We start from the raw sequence: 18,311 nt of genomic DNA, 5'->3' as shown, positions 1-18,311 counted from the left end.
CAAGTATGGCTCTCATCTCTTCAGCTACTATTATATTCGTAATACAAATCCTGAAAATCTATGGTTGTTTTGAAAACTAGGTAAGAAGCAAGATAGTGTATTGTACACCAACCGAATATGGATGCTCACTCCCATTGTACACTCATCTGGTGCCTCTAGAAAGTTTGAAATTGATGAGGTGGCTAACCTTCTGAGTACACAGATCGCAATAGTGAGTGGGTGGTACTTATTTCATAGTTGGCTCTACTGTAGCATTGCGCCTACTTGAAGTGCTGGTATTGACGAATTAGATTGCTTGTTAGACTATGTGAGAAAAGAATTCAGAGTCACCCAGTTACTCACATGTAAGCAAAAAGTAGACTGGATTTCTTCCCTTGAAGGCATAGGCAAGCTGGTTTAAAAATAGAACAGCCTTCATCATTTAAAAAAAACGATACAAGTTTGTTGTAGTAAACTCAAACTGCCTCAGCATTATTTGTACTAGGGCATTTCAGGTTTTGTCAAACCATCAGATGAATCCATAACAAAACTACTGCATGATCATGCATCTATCCAGTGATACTTTCACAGTAACACTCTCTAAGCACATGCCACAACTAAAAGTTGTTTATGTTGAGAAAACAAGGGGTACGAAACAAAATGATCAGAAACAGCTGGTTAATGAAGCAAGATAACAAGGCTCAATAATCCTGCAACAAAGCAAAACTTAATTTTTCTAACTATTTGTTATGCATTGTGCACACATGCACTTGTTTACAATGCACTAACAAAACAAATGAGATGGACTTTTCTTTTTGAAGATTTCCATTTTGCCCTGCAGCCAACCCTAACACCATACTTCTCCCAATATCATCTGATAGGATGGTGCTCAACAGAATGGCACAAAGCAAACAGTACAGCTGTAAAGGGCAAAACAATGCCATATTCGTGCATAAGATGTTTAAGAATACTTCAGCAAGAAAGATTGTATTGAGGTAAAGATACAAAAAAAATCGTTTATTAGATCTCGAGCAGAGGTTTCCAAACTTTTAATAAAAATAAGGCTCCTCTTGAAATGTGTTACTTTGATCTCCCTACTTCCCCTCTTAGAAATCAAATTTTGCTTGGATGTCAAGCCTGTTTTTTTATGGAATTCTAGCTGCAAAGTATTTTTCTGGAGTTCATCAGATTCACTGCACAAAATTTTTAAGATTCAAGATGAAATGATTACAATTACAATGCACCAATGTAGTGTGCTTGAATGTTAAAATGTGAGTATTGAAATCAAGATGGTTACATCAATTATATGCATTCCGTCATTGCAGATGGTCCCTTCTGCAAAAGGCTTGGATTCTGATTAATGTAATGCAAACAGTGAAAGACCACGGATGAAATGGACTGCAGTTTCACAGACAAGCTTGTTCGGAAAATTAACGAGACCTCCTTGACTAGACATGCTCTGAGACCTATCACATTCATCTCTCCACTATCACAAGAGAACAGTTAACTTAGCAAAATCTGCTGTTCCAAGGTCAGCCTTAACTCCAATGAAAAAGTACTGCAAATGCTATTCAGCTGATAATCTGATGTGTGGGATAGATAGGCACTAATAACTGCCTGAAATAATATACAAATTTCAGTGCATACCATCTCCCTCACATCCTCCCTACACTTCCCCAGTTTGGGAACCTCTGATTTAGAATAAAAGGAAAAAAGGAATTTAAAAGCGTTAGACAAAGAGGCAGGAAGATCAAAGAGGTGTCATGACATTTATTGAAAGCATGCTACAATTAGAGGAAAGATCATCAAGGCCATACAAGTGTACACAACGAAAGAAATGGAACACTTTACACAGACACATGCAATAAACAATTAGAAAATATTATTTTTAATATTTCATTATCTGTGCATTAAAAACAAATCTCAACAGAAATGGAATCCATTTTGTTTCTTCCACTTTTGACACAAACTGCTTTACAAATGAAACCTGGTACTGTTGCTTATCAAAATATACAAGACAATCAATGTTTTCATATAAAAACCAGTTTGTACTTTTACTTGTTCCCAAAAACCTCATTTAAAAAAAAGTTGTTTAAATATTTACAGCATTTTCACTTTGTCTGCTGAACATTCTTACAAACTCAAAAAGGCAGGAATTTTAAGAACAGATCAAGTACATGAAGGAACAGGGAGGAAAGCCTATATACCTGCTGATGACTGAATGTCATAAGGGAAGCAGCTTGAAAGAGTTTAAATATTTCACAGAAAATGCTACAACCTTTGTCTAACTACTCAGGTAGAAGCATTCCAATGACATTCTACAAACAAAACTGCAGGTCTCAAACCTAGTTATACAGGGTGCTGAACGTAGGCGACACCCCCCATGACTGAATGTATGCATTTACATGTCTGATATTGACCTAGAGTACATCACAAATCTGGGATACCAACTGTGTAAATCTCTCTCTTCTGTGTCATACAAAGGTAAGTTTTTAAATTTGGGGGAAAAAAGTGACACCTCACTGTGTCAGTCTATTTAACTCTCTTAATGGAAATTTCACCAGCACTTAGACAATGATGCAACTCGCACTGAGGATGAGCCCATGTTAATTAATTCAGCACAGAGTACAACAGTCTTTCACTGTTATGAATGCTACATTATTGTTCAGTATTTAAGAACAAAGGCATAATGCAGCACCCTTTAGACTGAAATAGGGAATGGTGAAAACAGAATTGCAACTTTGGTAGAATTCTGGCTCAGGGCACCAAATTTGTTGGTGAGGAAATTACTGTGCAATTCTGAAAGATTCTTTTAAGACACTTCTTTTATGAAGTGGTTCAATGCTCAGCATGACAGTGCTGAAAAAAAATCTGATTTAGTACAAGTTAGTGACCTTTAGTGTTCTCTCTTTCAAGCCTGGTGCAAACTAAACACCTCTTTGCAAAGGAAAAACAAATTATTCTATTTCTCTCATTCTGCCTCCTTTTATATTTGAAACTACATTCACATCTCTATTTTAGCTTTAAAGACAATAAAAAGTTAAATGGGAGGGAACAGAAAATAAACTGACTATTGAAGGCACATAAACTTTGGTCCTTTTTTCTCTCTGAAACCCTGAAATAAAAGCTTGTATTCCCTATTTTAGTGAATCATTCACTATTTTCTTTTCTGTCAAGTGTGTACTCCTTTAGAATTCCACTTGAATGGGACTAAAAAGTCTTGTATTTAATAAATCAATAGTTCTAACCATGGTTTAGTTGCAGCTTTGCAATGTCTGTGTAGCTCTGAAGTATTCTTTCAGAATGGAAGAGTTAAAGATGTTTTCTAGACTTGCAGTTAGTCCAGCGATCATTCAATAAAACAAAAGCCTAATGTAAATTGCTGGATATTTAGCTAGAGTCTAACAAAATCACATTAAAAAAAAAACACATGTTCAGAGAGGACTTAAAGTACCTACACTGAAACATTCAAAAGCCAAAAATTCCCTCAAAACAAAAGCCAACATTTAACATTCTTAAACTTAACAGCTACAGTTTGAAATAAATGAAATATTCAAAGATATCATAAAAAAACTTTAGCACACAGATAAGATAATGAAGCCATTTGCATCTTGTAGATCAAGGGAAAGGAAAGCAAAAAAAAAACTTCAGGCATTTTGAACTGGTAAAACTTATTCAATTATGCCTCCTGCAGAAGTTTTGCTGTAGCACATCTGCAGCCCTTGACTGGGATGGAAACAACATGGATCAACAGTCTGCCTGATGAGGAAGAAAATTTGTTATTCCCATCTGTGTACTAAATTGTAATTCAAATTTAAGCATGTAGCAGATTTTCCAACATTGCAAAATGTGTAAAGAAAATTACCTAAAACCTACAATGACAAAAGGTCCCTTTTAAAAGAATCCATAATACATATACTGAAGAAAATGCAGAAAAAAAGCTTCTAATCTAATTGGTAAATGGATAATAAGGCACATGATAATTAAACAAGTACACAGTAAATAATTGATTTTTTCATATCTTCAGTGGTATGAAAACCCATGATGTTTAATCTTCCCCTGCCAAGAAAAATTACTAAAATATTTGTTTTTAAAGTGTGACAATCATGTAGATCAAACCTGATTTTTCCCCTTTCCCAAGATTGTAAACTTTTGGAAAAAAAATTCTCAATCACTAAACCAGCCACTAACAGGTGAATAAACATGTATGGCTGCTGATTGCTTGCAACAAACCTGCACTTATGGAAAAAATAAAGAAAACTGGTATCAATTGAAGTCAACAGATAGATAAAAGGAAAGTCACTCAAGATGAGAAACTCCACTTTGTGTGTCCCACTTAAATCATTAATCTAAACATCTCTTGCAGGCATGGTTGGTCATTGGTTTTCAGTCTCTGTCTGAATGCTATCTTACCACTTGTGTGGTCCCCAGTCTATACTGAAAAGAATTATTAAATTGTGGATTTAGAAAAGGACACTCTGAGATGGTGATTTTCTCCAAGGTCATGATTATGAAGGTCAATGAGGGCCTGGATTGCTTCTTCAAGACTGTCTAACTGGATAAGAGCCATCTTACGGTCTTTCCTGCAATACAAAGAAAATAACTCAAATGAGAGAGACATTTACAGTTTCTTAAAGGGCAGGATTCTATATGTCACTGTTCAATCTTTGGCCAAGAGGTAACTTTGGGTAAGGAACTTCAAAAGACAAATACACAACCTATGAATTGTTTGTATCCAAACCACTGCATGTTCCAAAATACAATGGATTCTGGTAAACCGGGGCAGCCACTTATTTGGGAAAACTTCAAAAGAACAAAAAAAGAAATTAGCCAGGATCCTTTCCATTATTTGAGGCACCATGCCTCTCAATTGGGACAGGAGACTTACTGAACAGTTTCTAACCAGCATCAATTGGTGCACTATGCTTAGAGCAAACAGTTTCAAACAGCGCCAATTGCGTACTCGTGTTATGTTTTCCATTTGGGCCAAAGAATACTAATTCAAAAAGCAGTGATTTTTAATAATTGTTTTTTAATTTGACTTTAAGAAGTTTCACATCCTTGCCAAGATGCCATGGAAAGATTTGACATCGGCCAAAAAAAACCCCAAATTAAAAGCCATCTACCATCAATCAAGAGAACAGCAACGTACTGGATGAATTCCTCTGTCAATAACTATTAGGAATTAATACAGTTTTATAGTACAGAAGCAGCACTGGTAATGTTCTAATTTGTATTGCATTTAAATACATAATTTATTACTCAGTTAAACTGTAGTCTGTCTTTTTTTAAAATATACCTTTCTCACTATTTCCTTGAAACTTTCATAAATGGGGTAGGCACTTAACAGGGCCAAAATGTACTGGTCCCAATGCATCCTCAGTAACCAAAATTCATTGTAATAGTTAACAGTCCAATAAATATTTGCAAAGTATTAATAAGCAACTTGAGAGTGCTGAGAAATAAAACCTTAAGCATTGTACTCAAATTACTGCATGCCAAAACATTGGGAGGTTATTTTTTAAAAAAACTGACAAATATGAAAAATATCTTGTGATTCTCTCTTCTGGTGATTTTATGCCCAGTCCACTGAAGACAAGTTCTTCAGCACAAAATGCAATAATATTTTTTTAGAAATACTTTGAAAATATCTGCATGCATGAACAATTTATACAAATGGTTCAGATCTTGTTTGGCTAAAGTTCACAGATCCAAATACCAGAAACTGGGATTCAAGTCTGAGTCAGTGAGACACAAAGTCAGAAATCACAAGCAACATTTGGTGCCACTGCACTTCAAGCCAGACTGTAAGATTGGAAGTTACACTAACTTCAATAGGAATATTAAGTCTCAGAAAAATGACCTTTCAATCCAATATTTAAATTTCCAAGCTTTCAACTTTTGGAGTTTGAATAAAAAGCCATTTGGAAACAAAAGTTACAAACACTTTGAAAGGAGACAAGTTCAGACACAACTTCATCATCCATCAAAGCATTAGGGCATTCCAAAGCCAGCATTTGACCCTTTGGCTTTCAAGGCCTTGTTGCTGTTCAGTTTGCTAAAGCTACAAAATTAGATGTGATAAAGTAAGGAGGATGTTTTAAAATGAATTTAGGCTAGCTGAGTGAGTAGGCAAGAGCAAGGCAGATAAAATAATATGCATAAAACAGGAAAGCTGTGTGTTTTTAAAAGCAGTAAAAGTAGACAATATTGATGCTGAGTTCTGAGTTCTTATACACAGTACACCAAAAGAAAACAAAACAATCTGATAGACAACTGTTGTGCTGATCTATATTATGAGATTTGAATAGAAGAGTAAACAAAAGATCACTTCCACTTAGTGGATTCCAGTTAATTGGGGCACATGGGAACCAGACATTTTGGTCCAATTAAGCGACTGCCCCAATTAGCTAAAATTTCATGAAAATAGTTTTTAAAAGGACTATTTACATGAGTAACAAATTACACATTTAAGTGAAATACAGAACAAATTAGAGCATTATACCTATGCCTCTAATGTTGGTTCCCTGTCATGTCCAATAACAGGAGACCTGTGCGAGTGTGTTTTAAAAATGGAAAAGCCACTGCAGTTTCACCCTCTCAGGTCCAGTGGCACTAGCAGCTGTCACAAACTGGGGATGTCCTTGGTTGTAGTAGATGACCGTGATTTCTTCCACACCACATCATGTGTTGCAGAACCACCCTGGCCTTTCAATTTCACTGTTGATCTCATCTGCTCAGTCCACCAGAGGTGACTTCACATGCTACGACAGGCATATCCATATATTACCTGTGTATGAGGTCTGCCAGCCACCCTCACCTGGTTTATAGCCCACAGCTGAAGCAGTGTACTGGGTGTGGCCGCTGTCACATGCAGCTAATTACTTGGAGCCACAGGTGAGAGCTGAATGTCTGGGGGGACAAAAGCGAATGAGCTCCCCAGAATGGACAAGCCCCTTCACCCAAGGCGGTCCCCCTCCTTTGACACTGGGGCTTATTCCTCCAAATCCCAGTGAGTATAAGCTCCATCAATCTGTTCAACCTCTACTCAGATATTAACCCTCTATTTGAGCAAACACCCCTGTAAATCTTCTCCGCACCACCTCTAAAGCAAGCACAGAGAAAAATTTGCAAATCAGTGAGTCTTTTCCAAATCATTTTATGGTTATACTCAGGTGCAAAAGTGCATGGATGATCTACCTTAGATTCTTCCTCAAATCATTCACAGAAGCCTCTCTTCAGTCACTTTAATTCATTCAATCTGATCAAGTGATCATGGAACAAAACATCCCAGCAGTTAAATACTGTAAACTAACACAAATGGGCTGTTTGTTTCTCCATCCATAGATATTGTCCCATCTGCTGCTTACAATATTTGCATTCTGATTTCAAATAGCCAGCGCATGTACTCTTCTTGATTTATGTCTATAAGGCAATATCCATTCACTGACCCTTATCACATTTCATAACCAGTAACATATTGAGATCAAACAACCAGAAGAAACAACTAGGGAAAAGAGCAAACAAAAGGTCTGCAACAAGAGGTCTCTGATGCTTCCCAAGTTTTTCCACTACTTAAAGGGCATATTTGCTCATGACCATCAGATAGGCGCTTTTCTTTTGGAATGAAGGGGAGACAGAGCTTTTATTTGTTTGGGGAAAATTATGTCTCAATTCAAATTTCAATTAGTTGGAAATCACATCTGGCTAAAGATGCAATGTAACTGAAAATCCTTTAATCAATGTGGACCACAAACCAGTTATAACTGTCATTTGACTAACATTTAATGTTTGCAAGTTTAGATAACAGTGTGGGCACATTACAAATCTGTTACAGATCTTCATGGATTACATACATAGCACCATGTGGTATATCAAATAAATAGTAGAAATACCACAGGAGTGGCACATACAGCAATATGAGAAATCTGCAAATAGTAAACATACCTACCCAACCTTGCCAACCAACTGGTTAACATTAAACAGATTGCGTACAGAACCTGTAGTACAATACAGGACTTACAGAAAAAACTTGAAGGCTTTCACTGAGAATCCAGCACTTTCAAAAAGGTTCTTCAGATCCTCGTCTGTGATTGAAGGTCTATAAATGGACAAAGACTTTCTTATATACAATACATTAAGGTAGAAACTTGCTTAATTCATGAAAGATGCCAAATGCATATGCAATTACTAAAGAAAAACAGTGCAAGTAGGTGTGTCTAAAGCTTTAAAAATTGTTTTATGAAAATTTCATATAATTAGTGAATTACATATACAAGTCATGGTTGATCAATGGTGATATTACATTAATTCAAATTCAGGCTTTAGATGCCAACTCTACAAAATTAACACAAATATATGGTTTTGGCTTACCAAGCTGCTGAACGTATAGATGTACAAGTCACATACAATTTAACTTGCGATGCTTGGACATGCTACTGCACAAAACCAGCATCAGGCCAAAAGAAAATATTGAATGAATTCTTTAAGTGCGAAGAGTGAATCAGAATTAGGAAGATTAGACCAATTTTGTTTCCAAAGCATGATGTAGAAACAGGAAACCAATCCAAGGAATACATTTACTCTGCAGTAGCTCTGACAGTACAATGCAACTCATCTGGGATAAACTGCATTTCAGACCAAGCAGTTAAGTCACTACACTGCAAAGTAATCATGTTGGAAATACTTCTGCCCTAAAATCTGCCTGAACAAGTTTGAAAGGCTGATTAAGAAAATATTTTCAAAGATTGGCAATTAATTAACCCACTGTATAATGCAGCATCTTATTAGAATTATTCCTCAATTAGTCTTCCACATCAATGGGCTACTTTCATATATGCTTTAAGTTCTTCATTAGACATCCATTTGAGCTACTCACGGAATGTTTGAGAGATGTAGGGTGGATGATGGAGGGAAAATATTCTGAAAGTTCTTAGATCCTGGTTTCTTGAAGCGATGAAGTGGAGAATTGCTGTAATCCTTTGTCAGACCCTGATCTTCTTGTCCTTCCCGAGGAAGTTGGACCATCTGGTGCTTTGACAATGTCACACGCAAAACTCGGCCATGCACTTTTTGGCCGTTAAGGTGGCTCATGGCTGGACAGAATAGAACATTTGTACTTGTGACTCAACATTACAACAAACACTACCCTACATAATTTTTCAAGTCTGAAACAAATGAATTTAAGAAACAATTAAGCCAGATTGAATATAACTTTAACATATTTAATGAACTATCTACAATGCTACATTATAAATGCAAGAGATTCTGCAGAATAGGCTATCCAAAGCTAGCCCTCCTTCCCTTCTCCCCATATTTTTTTATTCTGGTGTCTTCCCCCTTCCTTTCCAGTCCTGAAGAAGGGCCTTGGCTCAAAACTTCAACTGTTTTCATCATTTCCATAGATGCTGCCTGACCTGCTGAGATCTCCCAGAATTTTATGTGTATTACATTGTTTAGTGTAATCCTGCAGAGTACATTCATTTTAGTATTTATGGTCTGAAGTGGAAACACTCAATTACTTATGCTTCTATTCTTTGCAAAAAAAAAGCCACTCAGGTTGCATCTGCTGTGTCTGTAAGTTAGTGTAATTCCCCATCTTGTACTGATACTTTCAGCAGTGAAACTTTGATCTCAGTGGCATACAGCCCCACTATGTAGTGAAACACCAACAATGTGTAATAAAAGCAATGCAAAATAAATATTAGTGAAGATTCCACAAGCACACTTGCTCCTGAAAATACATCCAAACATAAAAGTACCACTATAATAACTATGTGTTGCAAAGACTGAAATTTGTATTGAAAAATTTTAAGGTCAGCCAAGATGCTGGATTCAAATCAAAGTAAATGCAAAGAGAACAATACGAAAAGAAACAACATGAATAGAATTTGTAAATAATAGATTGGGCAATAATTAAGATATTGATCTTGGAGTTCAGGTTAGAGAAGAAAATAGTATAGATTAGTGACTTCAAGGTGGTAATGTGCTTTTATTAAGACTTCTGAATTCAACAATGACTAGGACAATAAGTATTCCAGTACAGTTAAAAGTTCATACTTCAAATTTAAGCTTTTGATGATTGTTTTGGTTTTGGCATACCCTCAAAAGGGAGAAGTGTAAAACTATCAAGCAACACATTAATGAATATTTATCAAAATTGCTGAACCTAGAGAATGTGCCTCTTTCACCCCTCCACAGCGTGACACTTATGTAGATGAGTTGAAAACCTTTCCTAACTTATAGTAAGACAGTAATGATGCAAAAAGACAATTTAGCACTCAGCATACAACTTTATGAACAGATTTTCGAAAAAGCTTTACTTCTGTCTCTGTTATAGTTTTATTAATAGTAAAGCAATGAATACACATTAAGCAACAAGACTCATCTTTTTTTTCTTTAAAAATTCCAGAATTATTGTTATTTATTAATCAATGATAGGTTCTGTTCAAAATTACCATGTATATAAGATATTTTTTAAATAATCATCAATTTGGGTACAGGCTCTCAAGAAGATTTGCCACCTGTGATTTAGACGAAATGCTACGAAGATATTTGTTAACCCTTACCTAGCTGAGCTTGGTTTGCATCTGCCATCTGTATTAAGGCATTTTCTTTTTTATTGAACAGTATCTTCACACGATGCACATCACCATAAACTCCTTTAGTATGACCAAAGGGAAAAAAAATGTTTCAATTTTATATGGATGAGACAACTTCAATAGCAATTAAAACAAGAGCTTAAATGGAGACAAAAATTGCAGGAAGGATTATAAAAAAATTAAACACTGAAAAAGACATGTGCACGTTTTAACAAATGCTACACTGCAAAATAAAAACACCAAGTAGCTCATGCATTTAATACTTAGCAAAATTCATTGACAGCATAGATGCAAGATTCTGTTGAAGGATTAAAATATCAACTTAAAGTAATGCAAAATAATTCATAATAAAATAGCAGTGGAAATGACAACATACCAAAGAGAATGAACAGCCAGTGAGGTGAAACCTTCTGCAGTAGGGGGAACAAAACAAGTCAGCACAAGATGGACCGGAGACAAACATCAAGTCCCCCGTATCGAAGAGTTTCAGCATTACAGTTGAAGGCCAGTTTGATCCATAGAGAATTCGTTTTGATCACAACAAAAAAGTAAAGGAGGTTCAAATGCAGTAGATGTGCCGTTTTGGGAAAGTTTGTTGATTTGTCAAGTTTTGGAAAAATGATGGAATAACGAAGCAGGACAATGAGGGGGGAAAAGAAAGAAACATTATAAAGTCAGTAAATAAACGTTCAAAGCATATAAAAGTATTATCCCTCTTTCACCCCTCCACAGCGAGACATTTATGTAGATGCGTTGAAAACCTTTCCTAACTTATAGTAAGACAGTAATGATGCAAAAAAAAAAGACAACTTATTTCATTGCTCTTGGTTTTCATTCCAGATGCAACCAAAAATCGACCAAAGAGAAATTCAAGGCTAATTGAGTATATTTGAGCATCCATTTAGTTTTGGTTATTCAGAATAATTGCAGGAAACAGCATTAATTTTTTTCCTAAAATTCAGATGTACCGGACAGCATTACTTTCAAAATTAAAAGATTAATCCAGGGTCAAATAAAAGCGCAACATCAAAAATATATGCAACTTCTCTCACTACCTACTGCACATCAGGCAGCAGTATTTCCCCATGTTAACAAAAGATAGTTTTGGTGGCAGTTGCTTTACTCAAAGAAATGTATAATGCAAGCCAAACATCTCAAATTATTTTTACTCAGGATTCTTCAGAAAAAACAATTGCACTAAATTTGATATGACATTTGATCAATCTCCTACATAATGATTCAAAGATTACAGTTAATGTCAAAAATAAAACAAATTACTGTGAATAAGGAGTTGCTTATGAAAATATTTTCATTTGATCTTCAAAAGAAAAAATTAAAAGGCAGGGCAAATCTCCATTAAAGTAAATGCACTGTTTAAAATATGGGAAATGACTCAAGTTTTCAGTCACCTAGGGTTGTAAGACTCAACTGTAATGGGAAAGTTGCACTGTGGAATAGAAAAAAAGCATATACCATGAAGATGTAACATCCATATTCCATGAAAAAGTTTGAGAACAGAATACGAATACATATAAGCATGCATACGTTTAGGTAATAAGTTGCCCTGAAAACCACCAAATCAATAGATGAGATACTAATTATAAATATTTTAACAGTAACAACTTCTGACAAATCCTTGACTAGTATGAAAATACTGTAGACCAAGTCAAATATTCATTCCAATTTCATTAAAATCATAATGGTGCAAGATATTTACCAGCTATTGGGCAGTTTCACTTCTATAGCACAGGATATGAGCATTCCTGGCAAGTTCAGTATTTATTCGTACGCAATGCAAGAACACTGCGAGAAGATTTAATATGAGAAATCTCCTAATGATGTTAAGGTGAGATGACATTTGTGTTTGCCAGGTGGTACACAGGCAACTTAACATTTGTAGAAAGCAAGTTTGGTTACATTTGGCTAGGCTTTGCCAGTCTCATTATTTTGCTAAAATATGCTGCACTGGTTGTTGATTTGCTTTAAATTCCTGTACAATGAGCTGCCAAAAGGTTTTCAAAGTTTATCAACTACATGGTTGACAAAATCAACCAATAGACAAGCATAATGACCCAGACTAATTCAAATAAGATTAAACAGTCAAAAGCACATATTTGATAATGATGTCTGTACAAATGACAATTAGGTTCCTTCAACTGTTCAATGTTACCATATTAATTCTGCAAAGCACTGGAATGTATTGTGTATTTATAAATGGTACAAAACCACCACAGATTATAGAGAGAGCCTTAGGCAAAAATGCTGCCCTGGTGCTGATTAGCACTCAGCAGAGTGTATTGGCTTTTGTTGCAGCTAATGGAAATTAAAAGACCTCAAAACTACAAGCCAAAACTAAATTATATTAGAAGTCCAAAACTGACAGTCATAAATTTGAGTCCTGATTACATAAAACTGGAATGTGGATGCTCAGGGTTGTAACATATCCTTACAGCTCTCCTTCGAGAAGCCATCATCAGTCTCCAATTCTTCCAAATGAACAGCTTTGCTGTAGCCACATCATTCTAAACTCAAATATTACTTTGATAAAGTTCAACATACAAATCAGAACCCAATTTACTACTTTAGCAAAAATCATTTCAAATTATAAAACATCATCTGCAAAGGAGTGGAGAAATTGCAATACATAATGATGGCACCAACCTCAGGGTTTAGGTTGCTGACCAGTAAGACTGAATTTACTGCTGGGCCCATTCCATGCATCGCTAGACGACCTCCTACTGCAGCTTGTGGAAGGCCAAGATGTCCAAGTCCTCCTGGGATTCCTTGAACAGAAAGGCCTGGAAACCGAAAGGACTTTAGCATTAAACATGTCAGGTGCATAATGAACAAATGCCACACAAAACACAAGACCAATATAAAGTCTATACTTGATAATTATTTTCTTCCACATCTTTAAAGCTGCTAACTCAATGGAATAGTAACCATCTAGAATATCACAATAAATGCAGAAAAAAACATTCAAGTCTCTAGCTGGAACACATGGTAACAACAAAAGCCACATCATCCCAAATACGCACTTATTAACAATAGAGAATTGACACACAGATGATGATGCCCATGTTAGGGGAAAGGCAAAATTCCAATGAAGCAACTAAAATTGATCTCCAGCATTCAGCATTTGCCCAGGGTTTAAAAAATTCAGCTCTTTAAAGTTGCTATTCCATAAAAGGTATTCCCCAAATTGCTGACTATAAATAGGAATATTATAATCTGCTAATACATTGAAGTCCATTATCAATGATTGGAGCTTACTAACCTGCAGCTTGAGGGAAGCCAACAGCAGGCCCAAATCCACCAGCGCCATAGGGACTGGAGATGATACCTGGTGCACCTATCAAAAGTTCATTAAGTTAGAGTTACTTAAATCACATATCCCATTTTACTTCTTGACAGTCCTTTCTCTTTTAGAATCAATGCACTAATGTTTAAAAAAAAACTGCTTAAATTACCTCTCTACAATGGAGTAGCAGTTCCTTGCTTTACAATATTTACATAGTAGATTACATATGCAATCAAGTGTTGCCAGCTACAACTTCCACTTGCAATTGAAAGAAAACCTCATAGGGATAATTTACAAAGATTATTCTAGAAATGTAGAGTTTTTGCACACAAGATTTAATTCGCCTACATTGAAACTGCCTTTGAAACGATAATTACACCATGAAATGAAAACTCATTCTGGTTGATAAATCAGCATATTTACTCCAGATTGAGTGTTGTTGCCATTCACTCCCACTCCCTTTCTTCAGCCAATTCAGTTTATATTCGGAGAAAGGTCTGAACAGGTAGGACATACAATTATTTCCTCATGAAGCAAAGAGAAAAACAATCAATTCTAAATGGTTGCTGCATGTACAGGTTTGTGCTATGGGAAATGCTACCAAGGGTATTCTTATGACACATGATCCCCAGAATTCCTTGTTCAGAAGGAAGATATCCTTTTGCAACAAAATTTCTTGATAAACAAAAAAAAATCACTTGTTAAAAAAATAATCACTGAATGATTACATCCGCAAGGTACCGAGTCACTAGTGATGCAAAAAAAAAATCAAATTGCACATTTTCTAACACTAATAAAGCAAAATAGCATAATTTTGTTTGGGTCTCTTGATTAATTATCCAAACATATTGTTCTGAAATCATCAGTTCAGCTTCAATCCTAGGCATTCAAGCTTGGTGTAAAGTACACCTTTGGGGTCTGGGGAGGGAGCACTCCCACCTACGCATAGTCTGTCAGTAATTCAGCAACTAAGGCCAGACTCTTTTCATCTAAAATTGTCACAGTTCAAAGACAAATGGGAATGGCAAATGAAACACTATTGCAGCCTCTTCCAGTTTTTTAAAAAACCCCCATCCTGATCTTCAGTTAACTGCTTTTAATTCAATCACTACAAAAATAACTACATTAAGTACAGCTGACTTGACTCCCAAAATTGGAACGGTAATAACAATTCAACTGTGCTTTGATTTACTTGCTGAGATGAACTAAAAGGGGGTACAATCCAATCAATTCAATCCCTTAGCTGTGTAAACTCAATTTCTGACTAGTTCAGCAGGTGCACATTTAAATTGTTAGCCAATCACAAAACACATTGCTTCAAAATTAACAAAGTTAATCCCTGACATACTGCCTCAGTAGCATACAAATGTTTTCTCTTGAAGTCAATTTTTGGTACAACTGAAGTTTCAAAATCCGTCTGCTAGTTTTACCGAAAAGAGATACCTTTAATATTTGATTACAATTTCAAGTACAAGAAAAGCTGTCAGTTGCAAATAATTAAATGGGTAGCCTGTGTTTTCGAACACCCTCCCTCCAACATTCTTTGGAAAGCAATATTAATCAATGCCGGTAATACTTAAAGGAACTTGGCAATATTGAATACAAAAAAATTGACTCAAGACATTTAGTATCTAATTCAAAGAACACATTAACTGTTGATGCAATGAACTTCAAACAATATGAATATTTACTATTCTTGTCTTTGAACAAATCACTAAGATCTATACATGCTTATACAATGGCCAAGTACAAATACTCTCTCAAAAATTGTCAACTGGCAAACACATGTCTCTTTGGTATATATAACCTTAATGCATAGTTTTCTATCTCTTGATAGATCCAAACCACACAAGGAAATTGCCCAAATAACTTAATTGCAAGGATCGTCCTACTATACTAACTACATTAAACCAGCTGAGATAGTTCTCTGTATTTACTAAATGTCACTCAGACTTTTAGCAAATACACAAAATCAAACAAATAGTGCTTTATAAAGCAAAAATTTGCTGTTTAATATACATTTAATATTAACTATCCTTCCTTTAGAGTATCTAGAATAATCTTATGCACAGTATTCCAGGGCAACTGCCCCCTAAAAATGTCAATTTAAAAGTTCCTGTTTCTTTGGGAGGCAATTTGTTACAGTCAATTCATGCAATACAAGTCAGTATGAATACTGATCAAGAGGCTGGTTGGTACAGGCCTTTTGCGATACAGATCGTACATTAAGTTCTGTAAGAGATTGAGAGACACAAGTTATTGAGACAACAGGATAAGGGAAGTTAACATTAGCTACTGTTCAGCCATTATGCCTTTGCCAGCCTTCTGGAAATATTTGCCATTGAACAGCACTCTGAAGCTTTACCCCCCCCATTTGTGAATTTTACTTAAGTAGCTAAAGATCCAACTTTTTCCCCACCCCCACACTAGTATTGAATTTGCTTCTACCATCTTTTAGGGGTTGCATTTAAAATTATTTTTAAAGATAACTTTAAAGATCTCACCACCCCAAAAAAGATTCTCCAGATTGCAGGCAATAGTTCTAATTGGACAAAAGTGAAAAGTGTGCCAAGCTAGTTATCTGATGTAGAACAGGGTCATCTAAACAGAAGGATCATCAATTTAAAAAGTTACCTGTCATTATGTATTTACCTAGAAGTGAAGTTTCCTTACCAAAAGCGGCGGCCACAGGAGGGTCAACAGTGGGCTGGCCGTCGCCGGAAGGAAGATCAAGGCGTGTAAAGTCTCTGCTTTTGTCATTGTTGTATTTAACATTAAGGCTGGTCAATTTTGAGAATTCGATACGCAAAGTACAGCAGGCATTGTAGATATTTTGCCCATCTAATGCCTGAAATCAGAGAACAACATTATATGCAGTAAAGCAAAATTGGCTAAATACTTGCCTCTTACAGAATAATGACACGATAGGGGCAAAATATTTATTAGTTTTGCCTGCTTGTTATAGCTATTACAAATTAGCATGAGCCATACTGCAACCTGGCATGGAACTGTACTTCAATTACAGGTAGGTATAATATTTTACTAATAACTCACTTCAAGTTGGGGGGGGGAATCTCTCCCCCATTCCAGCAAAATATACTGTATCACAAGGATACATATATTCAGTTAACTCCCATGGTACTCTATCCAAGTTGAGTGAACAGTACAATGATAGGTAAGATGCAACTAAATATTTAAAATGATATAAACTGAATTAAAACATGCCTGGTAGAACAGGTGATAGGCTCAGAGTTGAGAGGCTGCGTCTGAAATAGTGACATTATAAAACAAAGGGCAGCTAAGTCACATGGTCATTTTATTCCTTGAGGTCATATAACAGTCAAATTAAGCACGGAACAATTTGATAGTCAAGAGGGTTGGTTTAGAATGGCATGGCTAGTGACAGACAGGTGGATGCATGAGGTTGCTTTGCACAAGCGCTATTTTGTTCCAGCTTATGTGGACAGCAGAGATTACAGAAGGCTAGCAATGAGAACACATGGTATCAACCAAGATAGAGTGAAAAGGAAGATTCTGCTGATTGGGACAGGTTAATTAAGGGAAAACACACAGCTCCAAAAGGTTTTGTGTGGCTTAGCCGGTGTTCAGGTTCAGAACACTTCTGCATCAAATGCAGTTGTTATACCAGGAAACAACTAACATGGAGATTAAAAGTTCTGAAGGAGACTGAGCAAAGATTTTAAAATATTAACAATCAGAACCAAAACTACAGCAATAAACTCTGAATGACTACCCCATTAACCAGGTTAGCACTGAGTTAAATAAGATCAGGGACTTCCATATGCAACTCAGAGTGGTGCGAACAAAATGGGTTTCAAATAATGTGGGACAATGGCACCAAAAGTGAGTAAAGGTGAGAGTGGCACCATCGGCAGTGTTGCTTCAACTAGGGCTAGCACTAGCATCACAGCTAATCAATTCATTGGAGTGGGAAGAGTCGGCAAAGAGAGCTCTAGTGAGAGGAAATTTAAATCAAAAGGTAAAGCAACTCTAAACAACATTCTGAAACATACTCTAGAATAAAAGGAGGAAAAGTATTATAAAGGCTGAATGCTCATTTTTGGAATGTAAGCAGCACTTGAAACAAGACAACTGAATTCATAGCATATACAAACTAACAGCTGCTTCAGCTGTAAATGCGGATGCAAATTAACTAAAGTTGGGAGATAAACCTCTCAGAATACTTAAATTTAAAAACAAACACTCGGAATGCAAAAGTAGCTGATACTAAAGGATTTTAACTCAGAAAAAAAAGTAGAATTTGAGTGAAGCTAAGAAAAAGGTACAAACAACATTTATGACAGTTGCTTATAAACTGCACAAATACTAATATAATTAATGCAACACTCAGTATAAATCAAGTTAAAGTCAGAAGTAACAAGGATAAAAATGATCATTGTGAACACAAA

At 35.8% G+C, this 18,311-nt stretch overlaps 1 protein-coding gene across 3 annotated transcripts in view; it reads right to left on the bottom strand.

Annotated features, from left to right (window-relative positions):
• Positions 1-1,851: 1,851 nt before the first annotated feature.
• Positions 1,852-18,311, bottom strand: part of ptbp3 (polypyrimidine tract binding protein 3) — an 80,835-nt gene continuing 64,375 nt past the window's right edge. For 2 of the 3 annotated variants that reach the window (XM_063048958.1, XM_063048961.1), the window contains 8 exons: positions 16,534-16,729; positions 13,858-13,932; positions 13,242-13,378; positions 10,957-10,990; positions 10,548-10,640; positions 8,858-9,074; positions 8,003-8,080; positions 1,852-4,562 (listed from right to left, as the gene is read on the bottom strand). In XM_063048958.1, coding sequence (XP_062905028.1) covers positions 4,430-4,562; positions 8,003-8,080; positions 8,858-9,074; positions 10,548-10,640; positions 10,957-10,990; positions 13,242-13,378; positions 13,858-13,932; positions 16,534-16,729 — 963 coding nt within the window. In that variant the 3' untranslated portion in view covers positions 1,852-4,429. The remainder of the gene's footprint in view (positions 4,563-8,002; positions 8,081-8,857; positions 9,075-10,547; positions 10,641-10,956; positions 10,991-13,241; positions 13,379-13,857; positions 13,933-16,533; positions 16,730-18,311) is intronic. The other variant, XM_063048960.1, reaches the window with a different exon arrangement.

The sequence above is a fragment of the Mobula hypostoma genome, chromosome 5, assembly GCF_963921235.1.
Source record: "Mobula hypostoma chromosome 5, sMobHyp1.1, whole genome shotgun sequence".
Lineage (NCBI taxonomy): Eukaryota > Metazoa > Chordata > Chondrichthyes > Myliobatiformes > Myliobatidae > Mobula > Mobula hypostoma.
This window is presented reverse-complemented; position numbering and strand designations above follow the sequence as displayed.